The sequence below is a fragment of the Lissotriton helveticus genome, chromosome 2_2 (assembly GCF_964261635.1).
Source record: "Lissotriton helveticus chromosome 2_2, aLisHel1.1, whole genome shotgun sequence".
NCBI lineage: Eukaryota > Metazoa > Chordata > Amphibia > Caudata > Salamandridae > Lissotriton > Lissotriton helveticus.
Genome location: NC_136060.1, coordinates 195,170,618 through 195,193,068, shown reverse-complemented (window position 1 = coordinate 195,193,068; position 22,451 = coordinate 195,170,618). Strand labels below are relative to the sequence as shown.

General features: G+C 42.6%; 1 protein-coding gene across 2 annotated transcripts in view; it reads right to left on the bottom strand.

Moving 5' to 3' along the window:
* Positions 1–22,451, bottom strand: part of RELL1 (RELT like 1) — a 161,266-nt gene that overhangs the window by 54,465 nt on the left and 84,350 nt on the right. For both annotated transcript variants that reach the window (XM_078678354.1, XM_078678355.1), the window contains exons 3-5: positions 10,082–10,153; positions 6,092–6,164; positions 810–1,058 (exon numbers count right to left, since the gene is read on the bottom strand). In XM_078678354.1, the coding sequence (XP_078534480.1) occupies positions 810–1,058; positions 6,092–6,164; positions 10,082–10,153 (394 nt within the window). The remainder of the gene's footprint in view (positions 1–809; positions 1,059–6,091; positions 6,165–10,081; positions 10,154–22,451) is intronic.

Here is a 22,451-nt window from a genome sequence, read left to right as displayed (position 1 = left end):
GACACTTTTATTTATTTATTTTATTAATACTGCAGGCTGCTTTTCGTTAGGGCCGAGCAAAGGGGGGGTGGGGGGGGGGGCACAACGTTATAACATTTGCAATGTAATAGGACTCTCATTCAATCGCGTTCAAGCTATTGTCATTGTAAATGACAATGCCGTTTATTTATGTTTAAAAACAAAAACATAAATAAAAGGCATAGTCATTTACAATGCCAATAGCTCATACTCGCGTAAATGCGAAACCTATTGAATTGCAAATGCTTGTTTTCAGGTTATAGTCACTGACCAAAGGCTCCTTTCAAATGGCTTTCTTGAAGTCCACCCAAAGTCCACAATGTCCAATGCGTGGACACCATTTTCAGTCACGTCGCGTTTTAAACCACATATATCATAGGGGAGAACAAACACACAGAACTGACAATTCATTTGGGACAGGAGAAGCCTCTGCCAAATGATATCCGAGCTCCACTAGTTCATATGTTATTTAGAAAATAATAGCTCTAAACATTCTACAAACAAATGTTTAAAGGGAAAAAGAACTGAATTTGCTGGAGCGAAAGAAACTAAAGGATGAGTTTGTACATAAAACTGTGGCACATCTGTTTTCCTCCTAAACAGGGGTTCGAGCCTGGCAAGAAGGATGACCTTGTGATTTTCGTTGGAATGTTACTTTATTTACCCACATTGATTATCCACAGCAGAGAAACAAGGCCACACTTTCAGGAGAGAAGTAACCATTTACTAGACAGCAGCAGTAGTATGTGCGTGCGTAAAAAACACACACACATACACACACGACCACTTACCTTCCGACGGCCAGGACTGTAGTAACTGCTTGACGAGGCTTCTTTGGTTCCTTTGGTTCCTTAACCTTTGGTGACGGTCTCGTTATTTGCCACTTTTTGTGACTACAACGGGTGCAGACATTTTTTTCTGCCACTCCACCAACAGTGTGCAAATGGTGCCCTCGACAGCTGTGCTTGTTCGGGGTGGCGCCGGGGGACAATGGTGTTCCAGGTGAACCAGGACTTCCAGGCGAACATGGCGACCCTGGGCTGAAATGTGAAAGACAAAAATATATACGTGTGCAACAAATATATCATTCGACGACTCCTTCCTAAATCTCGGATCCCAAGTCAAAGCTAAGAGCCATGGGCACTAAAACATCTCTTTCCAAGTTAACCAATTAGTTCTAGAAACCATTCACTGCAGCCCTCTGTACTAAGGTAACTTGGAAGAAGGCTGCATAACTAGCCCCTGAGGCCTACTGACAAGTTTGCTAGGGAAGTGAAAAACCATAAAAGACAAATATTGATGGAGTTTTATGAACCAAAGGAAAAGCAGCTCGAAGATTAGACGCTGAAGCACGGCTCGGGTATCCTGCGCATTTCGATGGAGAAGAGACTTTCCTATTATACACACGTGTATTGGACATCTGCCTTAGGAGAGGGTTTGAGGGCACTTCTGGGTGGGTGTCCACTTAAACAAGTCACATATGAAGAAGAGACTTTCCTATTATACACACGTGTGGACATCTGTTCTTAGGAGAGGGTTTGTGGGCACTTCTGGGTGAGTGTCCACTTAAACATGTCACATATGAAGTAGAGACTTTCCTATTATACACACGTGTGGACATCTGTTCTTAGGAGAGGGTTTGTGGCCACTTCTGGGTGGGTGTCCACTTAAAGAAGTCATATATGACACAATCTCAGGAGTTTGTGAGTGTTCACCACAACTTCCTGTTAGTACACCATGAACATATTTGTAAATAAACTAAGACCAGGAGTGAGTGCAGATTACATGACAGTGCACCTTACAGAGAACACAGTAGAAATAACCAGGGAAAATCCACATAGGTGTCCGATAGGGTTGTTTCCAAAAGGAAAAATTTTCTCCGAGCAGAAAATAAAAGAGTAGAAGTTTAAATGAACATCATCTACTTAGGCGGAGGGGTACGGCTGGCACATTTGGCTTTGAATAATTAGTTGCCCATGTAATTACCGCTGGAAAACTATAACTTGGGTTGCTGTTTATGGGTACTGATCGAATTAAATCGAGGGTCCAAAGAGTTACAAACGTTGGTAAAAAAAAAGTAGGCATACTATTGGAATTAATAACCGTACTTCTTTTTTGTGCATGTTTTGTGAATTAGACACATTTGAATGCGCGACTAAAGTGATATCAATCATCTACCTTACAAACTACTCGCCATATATAATGTAATTAATAAATAAACTGCCTTTACCAACCACAATCACGTGTCATAATGCACACTAAATATTAAGCCTACTTTTCAATCTCCTGCAACGGTATTGTTTATTCTTGCAAACAAATTGCTACACAGAAGGTACAAAATGTTTTATTCCAATCATTTTTAAGTCTATTGTGATATATTAATGGTACGATTACACTCATCAGCCTAATGTTTATTTTTTGTCAACACCAATTGGAATGGAATTCAGGACCATGCCACACTAGGTGCATTTCTATAGGTCAATACTCCTTTGCAAGATAATCATGAATATGACCAGAATAAAATGTTTCCCCCCTCCCTTCTTGGGAGTGTTAGAATGGATGTCCAGGTATTATGAAATATCAGAATCTTAGTCACCTGCGGAAAACAAGATCTCTGGATGTCACCCTTAAAGGACGTAGTGCCTATCTAAGAATTCAGTAAAACTGACAACTAAAACTTATGAAAACAATCCATGTTAAAAGACAATAGCCTTATATAAAGCGAAGGTGGGAGTCATTCATTATTTGAGAAAAAGTTAGGCAGCTAGATGCTCCTTGACCAGCATGGTTGGGATACTAGAGTTTTCCATGCAGATGGAGGGCAGAAGGCTTATGAAAACTGGAGTGTGACTTTATTGCTACAGAAATGAAGAACGAATACAGCAGAAGGATTGCAGAAGCACAAACAAGTTTAATGGGAATATAGTGATAAAGCTTAACTTTGTTAAGTTCACACTCTTTAATAACTGGCTTTCAGTTATGTACCGGGAAAACTAGGATTATGTAGCATGGATGACCCCATAATGCAGCAAGGTTATCTAACTTATGTGACAAAAAATGCAAATTATGTGGGACATTCTCTTGCAGTATTATTTTAATTCATTTTAGCTAGATATATTTTTTGTGAAATTTGCAAAATATGCACCAAATTATTTGGCAATTCAACAAAGGTTGAAATGGAGTTATACGCGAGGAAGGTAGCAAGGTTTTAACTTCTGTTGAAAACAAAACTTAAACATTCACTGAATAAACAAAAAAAACTTAAATTCGCCTTCTATTCGTAATTGAAATAAGTACAACTTGCACCTCCATAGATTTCAGATGTTATTAGTGATAAGCAGCGCATCCCGGTGGTGCAAGTTGTACTTATGTCAGTTACTTACAACTGAAGTCATTATCAGTATCGCCCACAAGATGGCACTATCCCCATATGCTAGGGCTATATTTAGCTGAAAGTAAGAGTAAGGAGATGTGTGACAATGACAATAGACACTGTACAGAAGAAAAACAAATGGATTTCTTTACATAGTTATCTTAGGTTAAATAAAGAGCAGGCGGTGTCCTCTGGACATTCTCAGAGGGAGAGGGGAGGCTGGCCACTACAGACATCTAGGAATTAATTCAGTGATGGCCAAAATGATCGAACAATTTAGAAAGACAGATAGGCATAACATTTATTGCAGCACAGTCATTTGTGGAAAGTCATGCCAGACAAACCAAATACATTAGATAAGCAACTGGCTGTGGGTGGGTTCCTTGGATTCCAACAATGTTCTCTAGTTGCACACAGCAGGCTCCTATGGGCTGAATCACAAAAGTAAGTTTGAAAGGGTAAATCTCAGAACATGGAGATCTACCCTTACAGCTATCTGTATTCGACTTGCAGAGAGACCACCATTTCCATGCAGAAATCCATGCCAAGATTTAGACCTGCGAGACTCCTCCACAAATGAGGGAACGGAGACTCCCACAACCGAATTTATGACCAGAAATTACAATTAGAATTGTTCCAGCTGTTTGTGGGGATCTGGGCCACCGGGGTGGTGATCTACTCACAGAAAGTAATGAGGCATTTTTAATAAAATTAATTTCATATAAAAAAAAGGTTATTTGCTCTTTAACTAACAAATATTGAACTCACTTTAATAACTCCTATTCACCTTGGACTACCGTAGTAACAAGGGACAACACACCAGGACTAAAAATGTTTAAAATAAATATTAACTCACAGTTTTTCATTTTTATTCAAAATAGCTGGACATTAAACTCAAATGTCAAAGGCATTTGCCCTTGCAGTATGATATGTGTTGAATGTGATGTTGGATGCAAGTTATGTATTATTTATTTGTAAATAAAATTGTTAAAAAATAATGTAATATTTTTAGTACATTTTATTATAATAGGTTTTGACAAAAAAATGTTACTTTACAAAATGTACTAAAGTTAAAGATTATTTAAATAAAGTTTAATAAAAAAATTTATTTTAGTTATTTCATACGTTTCCCTATGTTAGTGTTCCTGCTTGCCACCACTCATTTCTATAGAAGTGTGTTGCAATAGCAGTGTTTGCCATCTGTGATGCTTGACCTACTCTGACACATGACTGAAGTGAATTTAAGCCTGGTTTGTCAGTAGTACTAGGATAGTAGTTATAAATGTGTATTTTGCCCTACGTGTGTGTGTTTTGAATTAGCATGTCCGATTTAAACCCCTCCTCCAAATTCCCTGAGTCCTACCCATTCAGGAGCAAGTATTACCCATTTTGTATCACTCCCCATTCTTCCTCCCACATTTACTACTAATCTGTATAGCTATGTGTGGAGAACGAGATCCCCCCACGAAACAGAAAACATAGGAGGAATGTGAATTGCATTTTGAGTATTACTACTTTATATGCTCAAAAAAAGAGACTAGCTCCTGTAGTGAGTGGTTATATACGTATAGGTATGTGTGTATTGTAGCTTCTATAACAAGAACTTAGCTAGGGAACAATGGAACGCTGTGCATAGTAAGAGTCGTCCTAGGAATTAAACCTGTGTGGAGGGATCTTGAACTAGAGTAAGAGGGGAAGCCGGATGAGAGTAAGAGGCTGAGGGTCCCAGAGCAAACACTAAAGAAGCTGGAGGACTGTCCTGGGACAAAACATGCTCTTAAATGGGAAACAGAGTAAAAAGTGGGGTTTCATTTGGATTTTTTTTTTCTATTCCTAGTGCAGACACTTTAAACTCAGTTCCCTTCCAAAATAGCTAAAATGTAACATGGGAATAGAAACAAAGAAGAACATGAATAATAAATGAGGCAAACAAGCAATATCAGAAGGTCTTTCTGAAGGATAGTTAGTAAAGAAGAGTTTACTAAAGTGCTTGACAACTTCGGGTCATGCACAGAAAATAGTCAGTCTACCCTTCTAATAAAGTATGCTTATACTTAAGCAACCTTAAAAAACAGCTGTAGTGAAGATAGCTGAAAAAATCACTTCAATGTAGATGGAATAGGTCTCTAAGGCTTCCTTCAGTATACTCAACCTGTAAATAGCTGCTCCCGGTTACTTTCAAGTATTATTGACTTGAGTGCTCATTATAACATTGTATCTCATATGAATTGCAACAAGAACAGACGTTCTGTTCTGCATGCTCTTCAATGAGCTAAGTGGCGTGGAGTCCTGAAAATGGAAAACCAGATGAACACGTAACTGCAAGCAGCCCTTAACCATGGTTCACATGTTCTACCTACAAACTCTCAGACAAAGCCATCTAAGGACACCTTCTGTGACAACCAAAATGACGAATGTAGAAATCCCACCATTCTGGCATAATTTCCACATTCATAAATGCACACTCACAAATGCACTGACTCAGAATCAGTAATTTCTATGCACAAAGTCGTACAACATAGTTGACAGGAAATGTAAAACATTTGCTTGTTGGTTCTATTATTGGTGCATTATAAAGAAAAATCGATACATCGGATTGAAAATGAGAAAACGTAGGCCTGGTCATGGAAAAATAACTAGCAGTCATAAGTAACTGTTCCAATAAAATCACAAACAACCCAATTAATGTATCATTCTTACCTTTCAGGACAGATACTGTTGTCACCAAAGACAGAGTTATCTGCTACCATTTCATTGAAAGCATCTGTATTTGCTGCAAAATGGAAAAGAAATATTATACCAAATGATAATCACATTTGGTCGAAACTATCATTGAAAGGAACTAAATAAAGATAATTGGTTAACATGATGTAGTGACTGCCTGCAAATGACTCAGTCTGGCCTGCAAGCACAGTGCGATGTGATCTGGACAGAGCAATGCACTCTTAGTACCCACAATCTGCCAACCTAGATGACTCCTGCTGTACTTTCATTTCATTTATGTTGTTTCCTGGATCTTATACCGCAAGATGTTATGCTCCTCAGTGATTCTACTAGTGTCAATAGCTGGTATTCTTGCATTCTCGCTTTTTGTGTCGCAGAACTTTTTTGAACCTTTATGCTTTAGATCTTGCTCAGTAGCGTTGGTTCACCTTTGAGCCTGGCACATTCATTAAGGGCCCCACTTATACAATGTTGCATACTCCATCTAATTCATATACGACTGCTAACAGCATCTCCTTGATGTGACTCATACCCATTTAAGGTCCAGCACTTGGATCTCATGCCTGCCTACTTCCCGGCTCCATATAGAGCACCTCTCTCCCGCATAATCCAGATTGGGTCTCATGCTTGATCCAGTCCTATGAGCTGAGCACCTACCAAATCAAGGAGGGTCAGCCTTACATCTGAAGCAACCTGGAATCATTCAAGTGACAGGTAGGCGCTACACCACAAGCACTTTCTGCCGATCTGCAAGCCAGTTCAAATTCACCCACCCTGCACTAACCAATAGGTTGGCAACCAGGCTTGACTGGGGCAGAAAATAGGGCCGGGCATCAAAATAAAAGTGGTTTACATTGGTGAATTAGACAGCTAAAAATTTAGGGGTCTGCATTTGCAATTTGAGGCAGTTTCTCTTCTTGTAAAAACGGGTGTATAGGTATTTTGCAGGGTATCGGAGGCTGCATGCATTTGTGCTTGCTGCAGGCAATGTTTATTTCAAAGGCGGTGTCACCATAGAAAAAGCTCTATTTGCTGGGTATGACGTTGAGATTGCGTGGGATTGCCTCCCTAATATGGGAATGGTTGTCTGACACTATTTCTGCTGGTATTCTTAATGTGAAAGCCTGCAAACGACTTGCATGGTCTTTCGTAGAAAAAGCCAAAAATATGAATTTTGTTTTAAGTGTCTCAGTTATAAGACAAAACAAAACGTTAAAAATAAAAGTAACATATTTTGAATTTACATGTAATCTATGCGTTTGGCAATTAGTTTTTTTTTTACAGGCTCTAACTCTTGCTGTTAGGTCTCCTAATGGGAGCTTGGGGGGGCAGCAGACTGGAGGGAGGCCTGCCCCCACCCCCGGCAGATAGGGTGTCGGAGCAGGTCTAGGTCCTGCCATTTTGTATATTTGGGCTGCACAGCTGTAGCCCAATTGTAGCCTAAGGGCTAAAAGGGTAGGGTGCATTGGGCTCCCAGCCACCATTTGAGGTTTTGTGACCTGGTGGTTGGGAGCTGAGGCGTAGCGTTAGGATTTTTTTCCCTCCTTCCCGACCCTATTTTTAACTGGAGTCGAAGTGGTATTATCTGAGGCAAGTGTTCTGGTTGGCTTAGATTGGGACAAATGTGCAAGGGGTAAATAGTGTTGTCGCTTGGAACAGGTGCTTGGCGGGGGTTTGCAAAGTTTGCCAGGGGGACACTGAAGTTTGGTTAGCGTTGAAAGTTGGCAACATGGGTAGGGAAAGGGTAGGCAGGTAGTTTAAGGTTCAGTTCTAGCCGTTTGGTTATTTACAGTTTCAGAAAGGCAGGCATAGGATCTTGGTTTAATAGAATTGTATAATTTAACTGCAATACATTGTAATGTTGGTAATCTCTTAATGACAGGGTGGGGCATGTTGAGGGGATCGTAGGGGTGGTGGCGGGGTCAGGTGTCAGATATCGGATGTATGGGGAGTTTTTATTTTTGTAAGGCTGTTGCCAGGTTATTGTAATGTTCACCTGTTTCAACAGAGCGGCCATTTTCACACACAAAATGGTGTCTAGTCTGGTCTGCCCACTTCTCCCAACCATAGTCCCAATTCATTACTTCTCCCTTCCTCTTATATAACTTACCTCCTATCCCTAACCTCGTAATTTAACTATGCAGATCAACAACCTTAACCATAACACTATGTCTATCTCTAAACTAATCACTCTATCCTTAATTTTAACCTTAGCACCTTCCTATATTTTACCATTACCCTAATCTCATTTCTAACATTAATCCGATTACTAAACAGAGGTCTCCCAGAATGGATAAACCCTTACTCCCTTACCCTACTACCTCCATCCCTTCCACCTTCCCTAACCCCAAGGCACATCAATATCTTTTCAACATTTTATTTTTCTAACTTTTTATTTCGAAATTCCAGCTCAATGCCGGAGTGTAACATTGCCAGCAACCGTATTAAGCCTGAGTGGGCTACGACTCAAAGGAACGAAGGTCTGGAGGAGGGGGCAAACCCATGGAGGGGAGGATATAGGACCCATGGGCGTAGTCGTCTGGCTGAAGTTACAAAAGAGAACAATAATAGGGGGCAGGGCATGGGGTGAAATAGAGACATGAGAGCAGGACATGGGGGTAGGTTACACCAGCTGCTACACCGTACGTCACCTGCAGACGGTCATGCAATACAGGTAGGGCCTACTGTATTCGAAAGGAATGTTGCCACATTAAACCCAAATACTAAAAGCTGCAACTTTTTTCAAGCAGGTGCGGTAAAGACATTACCTACGCCACACTGGTGATACCGTGGTCCAACCATGAAATCGCAAATCTGGACTTTAGTCATTTTTATTGATAATGAAGAACAGAACCATTCGGATTGGTTATGCCAATGAAATTCATGCATGATGAGGTCTTTGAAGTGCATCCAAAAGGTAGGCTTAAAAAAGAGTCTGGGTTCTCGTGTGATTTGAACTCGATTAAGAAAGAGACAAGGCAATATTTGAAAACAGATGAAATTACCTTGGTTATCACTAGCATCTCAATGAGATGTTAATTTGCAAACACAGAAACTTCAGAAAAAGGTTAACATGAGGTCTCAAGTCGGCAATATAATTTTTGTTAGACAATTTGCGAGTTTCTCTTGCCCTAATACCAGATGTGGTGCTCATACGAACGAACCCCATTCCCTCCCTGGGATGGGCTTTTGGATAGTTTCCGATTAACAATTAGGTGAGGGAAGTTTAAATATGCAGCACATCTTTGCAGCTTGTTAGAGCCCATCCCAGTGGAGAAGTGTGGCTCACCGATTAGAGCGGCAGACCCTGAGGCAGAGGTCTGGCCCGGGACCAGGGTTCAATTCCCGACGCGGCAGGGTCTTGGGCTCAATGTCCACGGACTCGATAATTCTCGCCTCGGTGCCTACTCTAATCATGGGTCCCACTCTGCAACTCTGGGCAATAGCTTGCTTAATCTCCACAACGGCCCTGAAAGCGCTAGGATGCCTGGCTTCACCTTGGGGGTGCCCAGTAGGGGGCATCTCACAGGGAAAGCCAGGAAGGGTTCCACAGCGTTATACAGCGCCAGGATGCCTGAAAGGGGATAGTGCGCTTTACAAGTATACATACATTTACATCCCCTTATTCAAATGTGGAAAAGGCACAAAAGAGCACTGTGTCCTGCTGACGATTAGCATAATCCAATGGTGATTTTATCGTAAAAGACAAAGTCCACGGTACATACACCAGAAAGTAAAGCAGCACGGCTTACTTCCGCCAATTATTATGGCAAGGTAATTATGGCTGGAAATAATGCTGCTAATAATTATAGTGTGGTGGGTGTACACTTTTACACAACTCAATTTCCATTTGCATTCTAAAATTGTAAACACATTTGTGAAATATTTTATTTAAAGTCGACCAACTTCGGTTACAACAAAAACGGCGAGAATTTTTGGGGACTTTTTTAAATTTTTTAAACTTACCTTCATTTTTCATAATGCAATTCACAATATGCCCCACTGTGTCATTGCCGTCAGATATAGACTCGTTCATTTCTATAAAAGAAAAACATTAAGTCAGCATAATCAAAAAATGAGCCGAAGGATATTCTTCGCATTACAAGCAGACTGATAGGTACAGTTTCTATTCACAATCTCTGAAAATAAAATCAAAATATGCAAACCGATTTCTGTAACATGAAGTCACTTTTCAAGATATACGGCCGGATTCATGAAAGGGCCGTTTTGCGAGTCTTTAATAGCGATTCATAAGGAATCGCTATTAAGGACTTGCAAAACGGGATTCATGTTGGAATTGCTAAATACATTGCGATTCCTACACATTCCTTATTTGCGATTAGCAAATTGCTAATCGCAAATAAGGAATAACTCCCCATTCATTCCTATGGGCCTAAAGGCTAAAGGCCCATAGGAATGAATGGGGAGTTATTCCTTATTTGCGATTAGCAATTTGCTAATTGCAAATAAGGATGCGATTTCAAGGGTGCAGGGGTGTCCAAAGGACACCCTGTAGCACCCCTGAAATGTGAATTTACACTGATGTTGTGCACACACATGTCCAAAGGACATGTGTGTGTGTAACATGCAACTTAGAAAAATGCATTAAAATGCATTTTTCTAAGTTTTCGCTATTTACCACGAGGTTTGACTTTGTGGTAAATAGCTGTCCTAAATTGCGAATTCGCAATTTCAAAATGGTTCATGAATTGCATTTAAGGAATCTCAAATAGAGATTCCTTAAATGCAATTCCTCGCAAATGTGCGATTTCTTTATTAGCGAATTTTGCATTTGGGATGATGAATCCCAAATGCAAAAATTGCACTCGCAAAGGGCCAGATTCTCAGAATCTGGCCCTTTGCGAGCGCAATTAAGCTTGATGAATCTAGCTGAAAGTTTGAAAGACTATTGGCTGAGTGAGAGTCTGGAGGATGGGCACTCATTCACAAGCGTGACTGATATCCAATCCGCCTTATTACAAGTGCATTACGGTGTTATCCATTTTCTTTGTGATGGAGTACCCGTCCTCCATACTCTAAATCAGGCCCCTACACTCTGTAGGCTTCCTTGAATAGATGATTTGTCAATAAAAGCCAGTTGAGATATAACCATGACTAATGTTAATCCACACAGTGCAAGTGAACAAGTAAAAGGAAGTCGTCAGGCAAGGTTAAGGCAGTGTCCTATGTTCAAGTGAGAAAACATTATCGTAACATTAAGTAGGATGCAAAAGTCGCTTAACAATGGTGCATGAAGAGGACCAGAAATCGTGAAGAGAGACATGGTGAGCATGGCCAATCGGCATGCATTGCAGTTCATTATTGCAAGCAGAATCAGTAGTCTATCATCAACTAATAGGCTTCCATGCCTCAAACAATGATACAGGAACAGAACATGAGCTGCTGCTTTTTGGTGGTTTGTTTTATTGCACTATTTATATTCAAAAAATGGGTACTCGTCTCAACAAGCATTGGAAATGCAATAGGTCTCACACCATTAGAGTTAGTGCTTTTAGAATTGTTTATGGGTTTTTTTTGTAAATGTTTAGCATTTTTGTTTCCTGTAGCCAATGCTAAAGAATTACAAATAAAACAAGGCAGAAGCGCTTAAGAAAAAGAGGGGCTTGTGGCATCAGCGCCGGCGCTCTACCTTCATCTCACCATGTCTCAACCTCCTGCTCTGCAGGTAAATGTATCAAAGGTATGGGAGCAAGAAAGAGGTGCTGGTTTACATACACACCAACTTTGGGACATTGAATTGACAGATAAACTAGAAAGCATGAGACGGGACAGGAAGACTTCTACTTAGACACTTAGAAGCAAACACACACCCACTGGTATTACATATTCAGAGTACGATATAGGACCCATATCCAAGCCAAAAATCAAGAGATTATGAACCAGGCAGAGCCTGTGAAACTCGTTTTGAAGACTATAATAGCAATGCCAGTGAGAATTCCGAGGGCACCCATGAAGTAAATAAACAAGCATCCAGCTGCAGGAATGGGTTACATACAGAGAGCCATCAAGGAACCTGGTGAAACTAACAGGCACATGACTTATTCATTATCTAAGCATCTCTGCGGCCAGTAACAACTCCAAGTGAAAAGCCATTATCCCATCACTGCTAATCCCATCGGCCTTCATGGTCATTTTCTAACGATTATCTTGGGTTTCACTGCATATTTAGCCACTGATCTGAGTCGTAATCTGGATCCCCAAACACTGGACTACCTGGGTCTTGGCTGTCTACAAATTGTCTACAGTATCTATGACCCCCTGCTATGATCTGCACGTGCATCTCACATGCCAGCTAGTTAGCCCTTTAATACTCTAAAAGTGCAGGCAAGGCACACATACGACAGCGTAATCTGTGCAAAGTACATAAGTGATCCAAACGCTGCTTCCCACGCATCAGTTTAGAAATATTAGGAGCATTACGTTTCAAGCATCCTGGAATAAAACTGATCGGCAGACATATTTAACTTCCAAAAGTCAGGGTGTATTTTCAGGTCAAGTTAGGTTTTGCCATCCGGAGCCTATACATCACGTTATGTACATACAATAACAGCCTCACTACTTGTCTGCCTCGTTTAACTGTTAAGACACCATTTCCTTCAAAAGCCACAGGGCAGTAGCAGAGGTTAGAAAGGAACGCCCCTATAACACTCAATAAATGTTCCCTTTGGAGATTCAAAACAAGGAGAACAATAACACTCAATTGTTGTCCCTTTGGGAGATTCAAAACAAGTAAAAAGGAGGGCGCATAAATAAGAAATACACTGGCTTGAGGATATTTTTATTTGTTCAAACAAGCGAGGTGTGATGTGGAGTGTTGCTGTTGAGTGATCATGGGAGTTTGAGGATAGGCTTGTGGGAAAGAGTCTCAGTGTTCAACTTATTAGCAGCACACGGGTACAACTCATAACGTGTATCTAAAGTCACTAACAATCGGACGCAACAAGTGAAGTAGATTATATACATATGTACACAGTACTATTACTGACTGAATTCGGTGAAGGAAAGGTTTCATGTTTACGAGGATTCCTTCAGGTCCAGCAAGCATGCTTGGCATATGCTCAGGTCACGCTCCCCAAAACTAAGCCACTCTAGGTTCACGCAAGTGTCATTTCTAGGTGCGGAGGAGCGGCTACCAGGGACAGGGTTGCATGCTTTTGGTGACTGTCACCACCAAAGTACTATGAGGCAGACCACAACCGCACGCTGCGACCATGTACCAATACGCCAGAAAAATGACGACACACCGCAAGTTTATGGAAATATGGATGGGGCAGACCTTGCGTGGGATAGACACAAACACGCGATTAGATGCGAGGCACGTTCACTGGAGCACCCCCATCACAGTGAACGGAAGTACATGTACTTAACGTCTTCCCATACCTATGGAGCAGCGTTACAAAAGCAGGTTTGTTTAACCTACGTACTGTTCAGTTTCCAGCGCTTTACCCAAGTGCCACTCACTGACAAGCCCCAACGCCATTATGAAAATACGTTTATACCTGCATAGGATTTTACAACCCTGAATCAAAGGCCGCATAAGAAATAGAGAATAACATGTTATTCAATAAATAAAATACTAACTGCAAATAAATCCAGCTGACTGAACTCTAAGCATCGACAGAGCGCTAATGATGTTTTGAATGGGAGGGTCAGCAACCCAGAGATATCTTAAGGTCGGGGACACTTCTGGAAAATCTCAGCCCAGCTGAATCAAACAAAAGGCGGAATCCGAGGAAACGTCCTGAACAGCAGGCTGCGCAATATCCTGTTCAGTCCTTGCATTCAGCCCGACTCGAAGCTCTTTAACCCCGTCACCCTGAGCTAGGAAGGGGGGCGCAGGAGGAACACTGCACCGACCAGAGTACCAACAACTTATGCTCATGATAGGCGGGCTGGGTTCAGTTCACTGCCTCTGTCCGACCTACACAAGAAAGCATGGCTGACATTCTACACAACGTTTGACTAAGACCACTCGGTGTGGGAGTGTTGGTTGCAAACGGATTACTGGTCCGAAACCTCTCTGGGATGTTCAGTGAGGGGAATGCCCGTTCTGAAGCATGTGGTGCATCTGCAAGTCCTGAGTTCGAATCCTGACGAGGCTGGCTGCCATTCTCCTGAGTCGATTACTATTAAGCTGGTTAACAGTAACATATGATTTACAGCGTATAGAAACAGCAGGACTGGACTGCTGTGTGAGGCGATACATTAAATGAAATTGTAGTTTTACATAACCATTAGTAGACGGACGGAGAGTGGTGTTAGCTAACCCCTGACACTGTCAACGTTTCAGATCCGGCGATGGAATTCAGACCGTGTACTTATGCTAAAGGCTTGTGAAGACCGCTTTTGAACACAAGAACATCGCCAAAAGAAACAAGACGGAGGGAAGAGAGGGGAGGGGGGAGGAGAAATGCGACACGGCGGGAAGGGGCAGGCAGGATGACTCAGGGGAGGGGGCGGAGCGGGGCAGAGCGGCATGTGGGTGTGAAGAAGCCGGGCCTTTGAAGTGAAGCTAAGCTTCACTTCAAAGGTGTCGGAGGAATGCGGGCGGCTGTGCACGCGCTTTTAAGCTCAATGCACATGCGCATTGAGCTTAAAAGTCACGGGCACTGCAAGGAATCGCCACGATTCCTTGCAAGTTAGATAAAGAGTCGATGAGCCCCTATAGTCTCGCTTGCTCGATGCGCATGCGCATCGACAGGCGAGACCTAAAAACGAAGACAAGGTTGCATTTGGGCTCAAATATAGTGCAAAATGAAGCATTTGCATTTCTTGTAATTAGGGTTAATTCAGTGTTATTTTGTACAAAATGTTTTTAAGGAAGTAAAACCTAAAAATCTGAATTTCAAGCACCCCAAGTGAATACCCATGGTTTCCTGACTGTGTGCCTCTGCCACATTTCCTGTGTTTTCCACTACCTTTGGAACACGCTTGTTTTCACAAAAATACCCCTTATCTGCAGATTTAGATCTCACTTATGCGAGAGCTATTGGTTTTGCCAATGTGTTTTAGGCATGTTATACACCAGTATGGAGAAGAGAAGAGAAGAGAAGAGAAGAGAAGAGAAGAGAAGAGAAGAGAAGAGAAGAGAAGAGAAGAGGAAGAGAAGAGAAGAGAAGAGAAGAGAAAAGAGAGAAGAGAAGAGAAGAGAAGAGAAGAGAAGAAGAGAAGAGAAGAGAAGAGAAGAGAAGAGAAGAGAGAGAGGAGAGGAGAGGGAGGAGAGGAGAGAGAGGAGAGGAGAGGAGAGGAGAGGAGAGGAGAGGAGAGGAGAGGAGAGGAGAGGAGAGGAGAGGAGAGGGAGAGGAGAGAAGAGAAGAGAAGAGAAGAGAAGAGTGTCACAGAGTAGTGGTTATAGAGTAGAGGGTCATAGAGTGGTGTGGAGTAGCGTGGCGTACAGTGGATGGAGTGTTGTAGAATGGAGTAGCATGGGGTGGAGTAGAGTGTCATGGAGTAGTGTGTCAGAGTAGAGTGGAGTGGCAAATAATTAAGTAGTGTCAGAGTGAGTGTCACCGAGTGGGGTGTCACAGAGTAGAGGGTCATACAGTGGAGTGGCGTAATGTGGAACAGAGTGGTTGGAATACATTTTTGAGGTGTGGAGTGGAGTGGAGTAGGGTAGAGAGGAGTAGAGTGTCGTAGAGTGTCGTAGAGTGGAGTGTTGTGGGAGTAGCATAGACTGGAGCAGAATGCCAGAGTGCTGAAGAGTGGAGTGGACTAGAATGGAGTGTTTTGGAGTGTTCCATAGTGCTGTAGAGTGGAGTGGGGCAAAGTGCTGTGGAGTGTCGTACAGTGGAGTGGTCAATTAGTGGAGTGACAGAGTGTTGCAGAGTGGGGTGGCGTACAGTGGGGTGGCATAGAGTGGAGTGGCACAAAGTAGATTGGAGCTGTGCAGACTGGAGTAAAATGATGTAGAGTGGTGTGTCGCGGAGTGGAGTGTCATACAATGCACTAGATTGCGAGAGTGGACTAAGAGAGAAGAGTGTCAAGTGGAGTAGAGAAGAGTGGATTAGTGTGTCAGAGTGGAGTACTGTTGTTTAGTGGAGTGGATACAGTGGAGAAAAGTGAAGCGGCTTTAACTGTCATGTTGTAGAGTGGAGTGTTGTATAGACGAGTAGGATGGGAGTGGAGTGAAGTGGCATGGAGTGCCATAGAGAGGATTGCATAGAGGGCTGTGGATTAGACTGGCATAGAGTTGAACGGCTAGAGTGGAGTAAATTTTAATGTGTGCTAGAAAAAACAAAATCCTACACAGCATTTCCATCCACACACCCAGTAATGTCACATAAATCCTCATACTTTGCAGTCAGAGAAAGGAAAATAAACATCAACCACCATGGGAAGACAGAGCTTAACATATGTCCTCTGTCTTTGAATGCTCAGAAAATGTGACAAGTTAAAAACAAAATTTAAAAGCCTCTTTATTGCTCATTCACTTCTGAACTCCAGCACTCCTACAATTCAGAGCCTAAAGGCATTGACATTCAAATTATTAACAGGATTGTCCAAGTTGTGATAATAGTAAAGAACACTGACTAAAATAAACAAGCTCGGAGGCAAGACTGATGAGCTTGTAGTTGCAAAGATAAGTAGAATCATTAGAGTAGAAAGTAAGGTGGCTGGACACCTTTTCAAGAAATACAGCATGTTTACTACTGTAAACTAACATACAAGGGAGACAAATGAAAACACATGCACTCTTATGGAGTGGCTCACGAAAAAGATAAAAAAGAGTTCCCAGAAAGCAAGCACTAGTGGAGCCAGTTTGACAAGTGTTAAACAGACTATGCTCCATGGGAGGGACAAAGACATGCTGGATAGCCTAAACAAGATAAAGCCAGCAAACAGAAAGCAAGCAAATGTGAGTTACATAACACTAAGCCAAGGGTAAGCAATTGGCGGAATGCATTTTTAGGGAAGCTTTCAGCATGTCTCCAATTTGTCTTGGCAATCAGGTAGAGGTCAGTACTGGGGGAGAAGGGAGGGGGGGCAGGATGGGGGCAGGGGGAGGAGGATAATCTGTCTGTCTGTCATGTGCTAATAAGAAATCAAATTAGTCCATGCATGTAAACCTGGACATGCACTTCTCAAAGTTGTTCTTTCTGTATAATTGTAGTAATGAATTAATTTATTGACTTTCCAGGCGCAGGCACTGGGGGTCCTTACTCATAATGGAAAAAAGCTGAAGCTGCCACGCGTAATCTGAGGAACCATAACAACACTAAAGTCACATTTAGGAACATCTCAGGAAGAAAGGCAGACTTAGAGTAGTCAATCGCGTGTCAACATTACCCCCTTAAGGCTGGCGGGTTTAAAGAATAGTCATTCACATTGTAAAACGACCTGCAGGGCTGGGTAAAGTTCCTTTACATGACAGATTTGCCTCTGAAATGCTAGTAGGGCTGCATCAAATTCAGTCACATGTTAGAACAGTGACCTCGAATGGTTAGAACTCCTGGGTACACTAAGACACATCAAAACCAACACTGAAGGCTGGATTGGTTGTGAAAAGTTAGTCACTTATATGTCAATTTTCAATCAGAAAGGGCAATAGGTTTGGGGCAGTCAAGTCCCAGTTAATCGCATACATTAACTGTGCACAATCCCTACTGTATTACATAAATATGCTTTAAGTTTAAGTTTGACACATTAAAATATTTTTACCTAAAACCTATATGTTGCACCTATTTTTAGATAGCAAGACTGGGGGGGAAATAATATGGATTAACTTAATTAAGCTATCCAACTTGTATTGTAGGTCTGGAGGTAAATTGTTGATTTGTTAAACCCTGCCATGTAAGTATAATTTAAGTTCATAAACTTCCACTGATCCCTATGGTATTAAGTTGTATTCCTCAGAGGCACTGATATGCACAAAAACATTTCTGGCTTGGAGAGTTATTTCTGAGTTATTAACTATACTAAGACGGACCACCCCAACTATACATTAAACCACTCAAAGGGTCTGAGTGGCAGTAGCAAAGTACTTCCAAATTCCTACCTGCCCGTTTTCCAATACAGAATTAACCACTTGCACGCTAGCGGTTTTCCCGCTGTGTGCTGGATTTTCATAATCACCATGTTGAGAGACGAGTTCACCTTGTCATCCGCACAGGGTAGGTAAAGCTGATGACGAGCTGAGCTCGTCATCAGCATGGAAGGGGTTAAATGTGCTCTTTTCCCACACTTTTATTAGGTTCATATATTTTTGCTGCATAACTTTCCTTGGACCTCTTCCAATAAATTCTGTTGGCATTGGTTTGTCTAGATGAGCCTCACTTCCTTCAATACTAGTGGAATTCTGGCGGTAAGGCCACATTGCTGGTTTCTAACCATGTTTCTTTCACTTTTACTTTTGTCTGACTGCCCACTCTCAATTTGCACACCAAGTCCAGCGTTTGTTAATATTAGGTATGCAACCCCACCTAATCCCTCCCTAAACGCCTCCATGGTTTTCCTGCTGAAACTGCACTTTGGAAAATCTGCCAAAATGTCAGATTTCTTTTCTAGGTCGGGAAAATAATGGTCAGAGAAGTCCTTAAATTTATGTGAACCAAGATGAATGGATTTTCACCTTAAATCCGACCATTTTTTATCATGGGTGTAACTTAGAAAAGCAAGATACCCTAAATTCCTAAATGTCAGATGAGAAAATAAAGAATACAAAATTCAAATCTTGAATAAAACAGTAGGAAGCACCGATATACTCCTTCAACACAAATATTCACATTCATTGCACTACAGTGAGCCAAATGTTTTAAATTTATTTGCAACTCTAATAGATTATCTAAAAAATGCAAGGAAAGTCAAATTACAGATAAGATTATGGAACAGTTGAAAAGCGGTCCAATGTTAACCTTTGTGCAAATTACGTAGAGTTTGCCTTATTTACTTTAAAGCAGTCATACTTTAAGCAAATAAACTATGGCCCTGATTTATATTTTGGGGTACGGGTTACTCAGTCACAACGGTGATGGATATCCCATCCACCGAAATGTAAATTCTATTATATCCTATGGGATTTATATATCAGCAGACGGGTCAAAATATAAACTGGGCCCTAAGTCTCAAGACAGCCCTACCAGAATCTTTCTATCAAAGTCTTTAACCCATCTTCTCTAACATTAAAACAAGAAGGAAACCCTACCTCATACTTGCACATCAACTATTACCATTTACAACCAACATCCCCCTACACCCCCTTGAACACTGGCCTGCAGGGGGAATTAGATTTTGAGGAACGCAGATGGTGTTACCATAAGGGGTATAGCCGTACAGGGCAGCACCTTCCCACTTATTTCACTCTCACTTTGGATTCTTCATTGTCCATTATCTTGTGTGACATCAAGCTCCTTATCCTGTCACAGCCTTCAATGCCATCCTGATATGCCTCTACTGTCACTGCCTACATCTCTATCCAGATCTGCCATCACTGTCCATTGTCTGCCACTGCTCACCTCTCCAGTCAGTGTTCACCTCTACCGTGAATGCTCGCTCTGCCATCACTTGCAATTTCTCCTGTCGCTACCCAGGCTCCCCGACTGCCTACCTCTCCCTTCAACGTCCACTTCTCTCATAAATATTGCTCTCTACCATCCCTTCTTCTATCTCTTGTCGCTACTTTCTTCTCCTGTTTACGCTCCCTTCGCATGTGACTGCTCCCCTCTGTCACTCAAAAAACAACCCATCATTTCACTTCCTCTACCACTCACAGCCCATCTTGCCTATGCCTCTCTCATCTCCTGTCACCACTCACGGCGGTTAATGCTCCAATTTTATTAACACTCATTATTTCCACCACTGCCGCCTTCCCTTCTGCATCCCCCTTCTCATTTTTTGCCTCTAATATGCTGATAGTTGTGGGGCAAAATCAACCTAACATGATGCAGACTGTTCCCCAATATTTTTATTTCAGAGGCCTAATAGGAGAAAATGGACCCCAGAGCCCACCTTTACCTTCCACCTCTCTGCTTTATATACAGTGACCTTAAAGGTGCTATTGGCCACCCTGCAATGTTCTGCCATCCAAAGTCTATAAACCCTTTGTCACTGGAACCCAGTTTGTGTGCAAAAGAGCACTAGTAATGGGACGAGCTCAACTAGTAATGAAAATAAATCTAAAACATGCTTAACACATCACAGATGGCGATAAACCTTTCACAATGAAAAAGTGTGTTAGGCTTGTTTCGAGTTTCTCTTTGAAGCAGTTTTCTTGCTCACAATCAGCTAGCATGCTTATTTGATGTTGGACTCTCATTTGCCCAGTCTGACGCGAAGTCTCAATCCACACTCAGGACTTCTGACCTCCACTATCTGAAGTACACCGGTCTACTCATCTCACGTGGTGCCAATTCCAACAAACTTCCATAAAGGAGCAAACGCTGCTTCATTAAAACATGATTGTGCTAACATAACACACCCTGGTAACGCATTACAGCCTCTACTCACATCTCGCTAATAAAATGCAGTCAGCCTTAACTGTTCTGCACCTAACCAAATTCCCAGTATGCAAGATAAATGAAACCGTGCCCATGAAGACACCATTCGCAAATGAAACCGTGCCCATGAGGGCACCATTCGCTGCCGATTGAATACGTGTCAGGCATGCTTGTTGTTAACTGTTATAACTGGTAAAATGTATTTTAAAACGTATGTGTGAATTGATATACAAATTTGCCTTACTTTTAAAATCACCTCGCGTCGCACAGAACGGCTGCTCTCTCACCCCCAGTTGAGTCCCTTCCCTTCCCCCCTTGCAGCCAATCACGTTGGGTAAGGGCAGAGTCTCGGGGCGGGGCCAGGAGCTCTTAAGCAACTGCATTTGGGAAGTGCCCTCCTGGCACCATTCGCTGCCGAGTGAATACGAGTCAGGCACGCTTGTTGTTAACTGTTAAAACTGCTAAAATTTATTTTAAAACGTATGTGTGAATTGATATACGAATTTGCCTTACTTTTAAAATCACCTCGCGTCGCACAGAACGGCTGCTCTCTCACCCCCAGCTGATCCCCTTCACTACCCCCCTTGCAGCCAATCACGTTGGGTAAGGGCGGAGTCTCGGGGCGGGCCTGTATACTTATGCAGCCCATCATCCGGAGGCGCAGCGGACGCGCGCAGCGGACGCGCGCAGCGGGCACAATGGCGGCGCGCTAAAGGCAAGCCCGTCTGCGCCCAGCCGGGACCAGGGGCTAGTCACGCTGCCCTTCGGATTACCTACTCGTCTGACGACCTCATAAAACTTAATTCAGATCAGTGTCGCCCTACCTAGGACATCTGTAGTCGGGCCAATAAGTTGAGAATCCAAGCAGACCGTTCACTCTTCCCAGAGATCAAGGACCTACCCAACCCCCCACGGTAGACTCTCCTAGGCCGACTCAGCCCAGGCCCCCACCCATAACCATTTCTTACCTCAACACCCGTTCTCTCATTAAACACCAACTACACATCTTTCTTCTCCTGGTCACTGACAGGCCTGACATCCTACTACTGACCGAAACCTGGCTGACACCAGATTCTGCCCCGACATCCTGGCAGTCCTTCCTGCAGAATATTACATCCTACATACGGATCGCCCTCCCGGTAAACCTGGAGGGGGGGTCGTAGCTATTATACGTTCTAACCTCAAAGTTAACGCCCTGACCTGCCTCAACCTCCCGGACTCCGAGAATCTAGTTATAAAACTAGAATCCCTTGGCGACACCACTGTCTGCGTGCTCATATACAGACCTCCAAATTACATGCCCTCTTTTCTCCTCACTCTAAGCGAACAGATTGCTTACTTGGTCATTGACCACGCCATGGTCCTCATCGTAGGTGACTTTAACTACTGGTTCAATGAACCCCGTGAGGCCCTCACTCTAGCGAACTCACGGACCTGCTCACCAATCTAAACTTCACGCAACAGGTCTCCCTGCCCACTCACTACAAAGGCCACACTCTAGATCAAGTCTGGACCAACTCATCGTTGGTCACTACCCCTGTCAAGCTCCCATGCTTATGGTCCGGCCATTACCTTCTCAACTTCACACTTGCTCACTCTACCCCCAAGAAAGACACAACAGCAGCGGGTGGACTGGCAAGGAAGTGGAACACACTAGACAAATCGGAATTTCTTCAGACAATGACCAGCACAATACCGTCCCCTCACCCTGACATCAACGTACATGAAACCAACTTCTCAAACTGGCTGCGCGCAGCAAGCGACACCCATGCCCAGCTTAAGAAAGTTAAACTGGCGCGACGTGAGAACGCACAGAGATGGTTTTCCGCTGAGCTCAAATCTCAGAAATTGGCCTTACGCCAACTTGAACGACAATGGCGTCG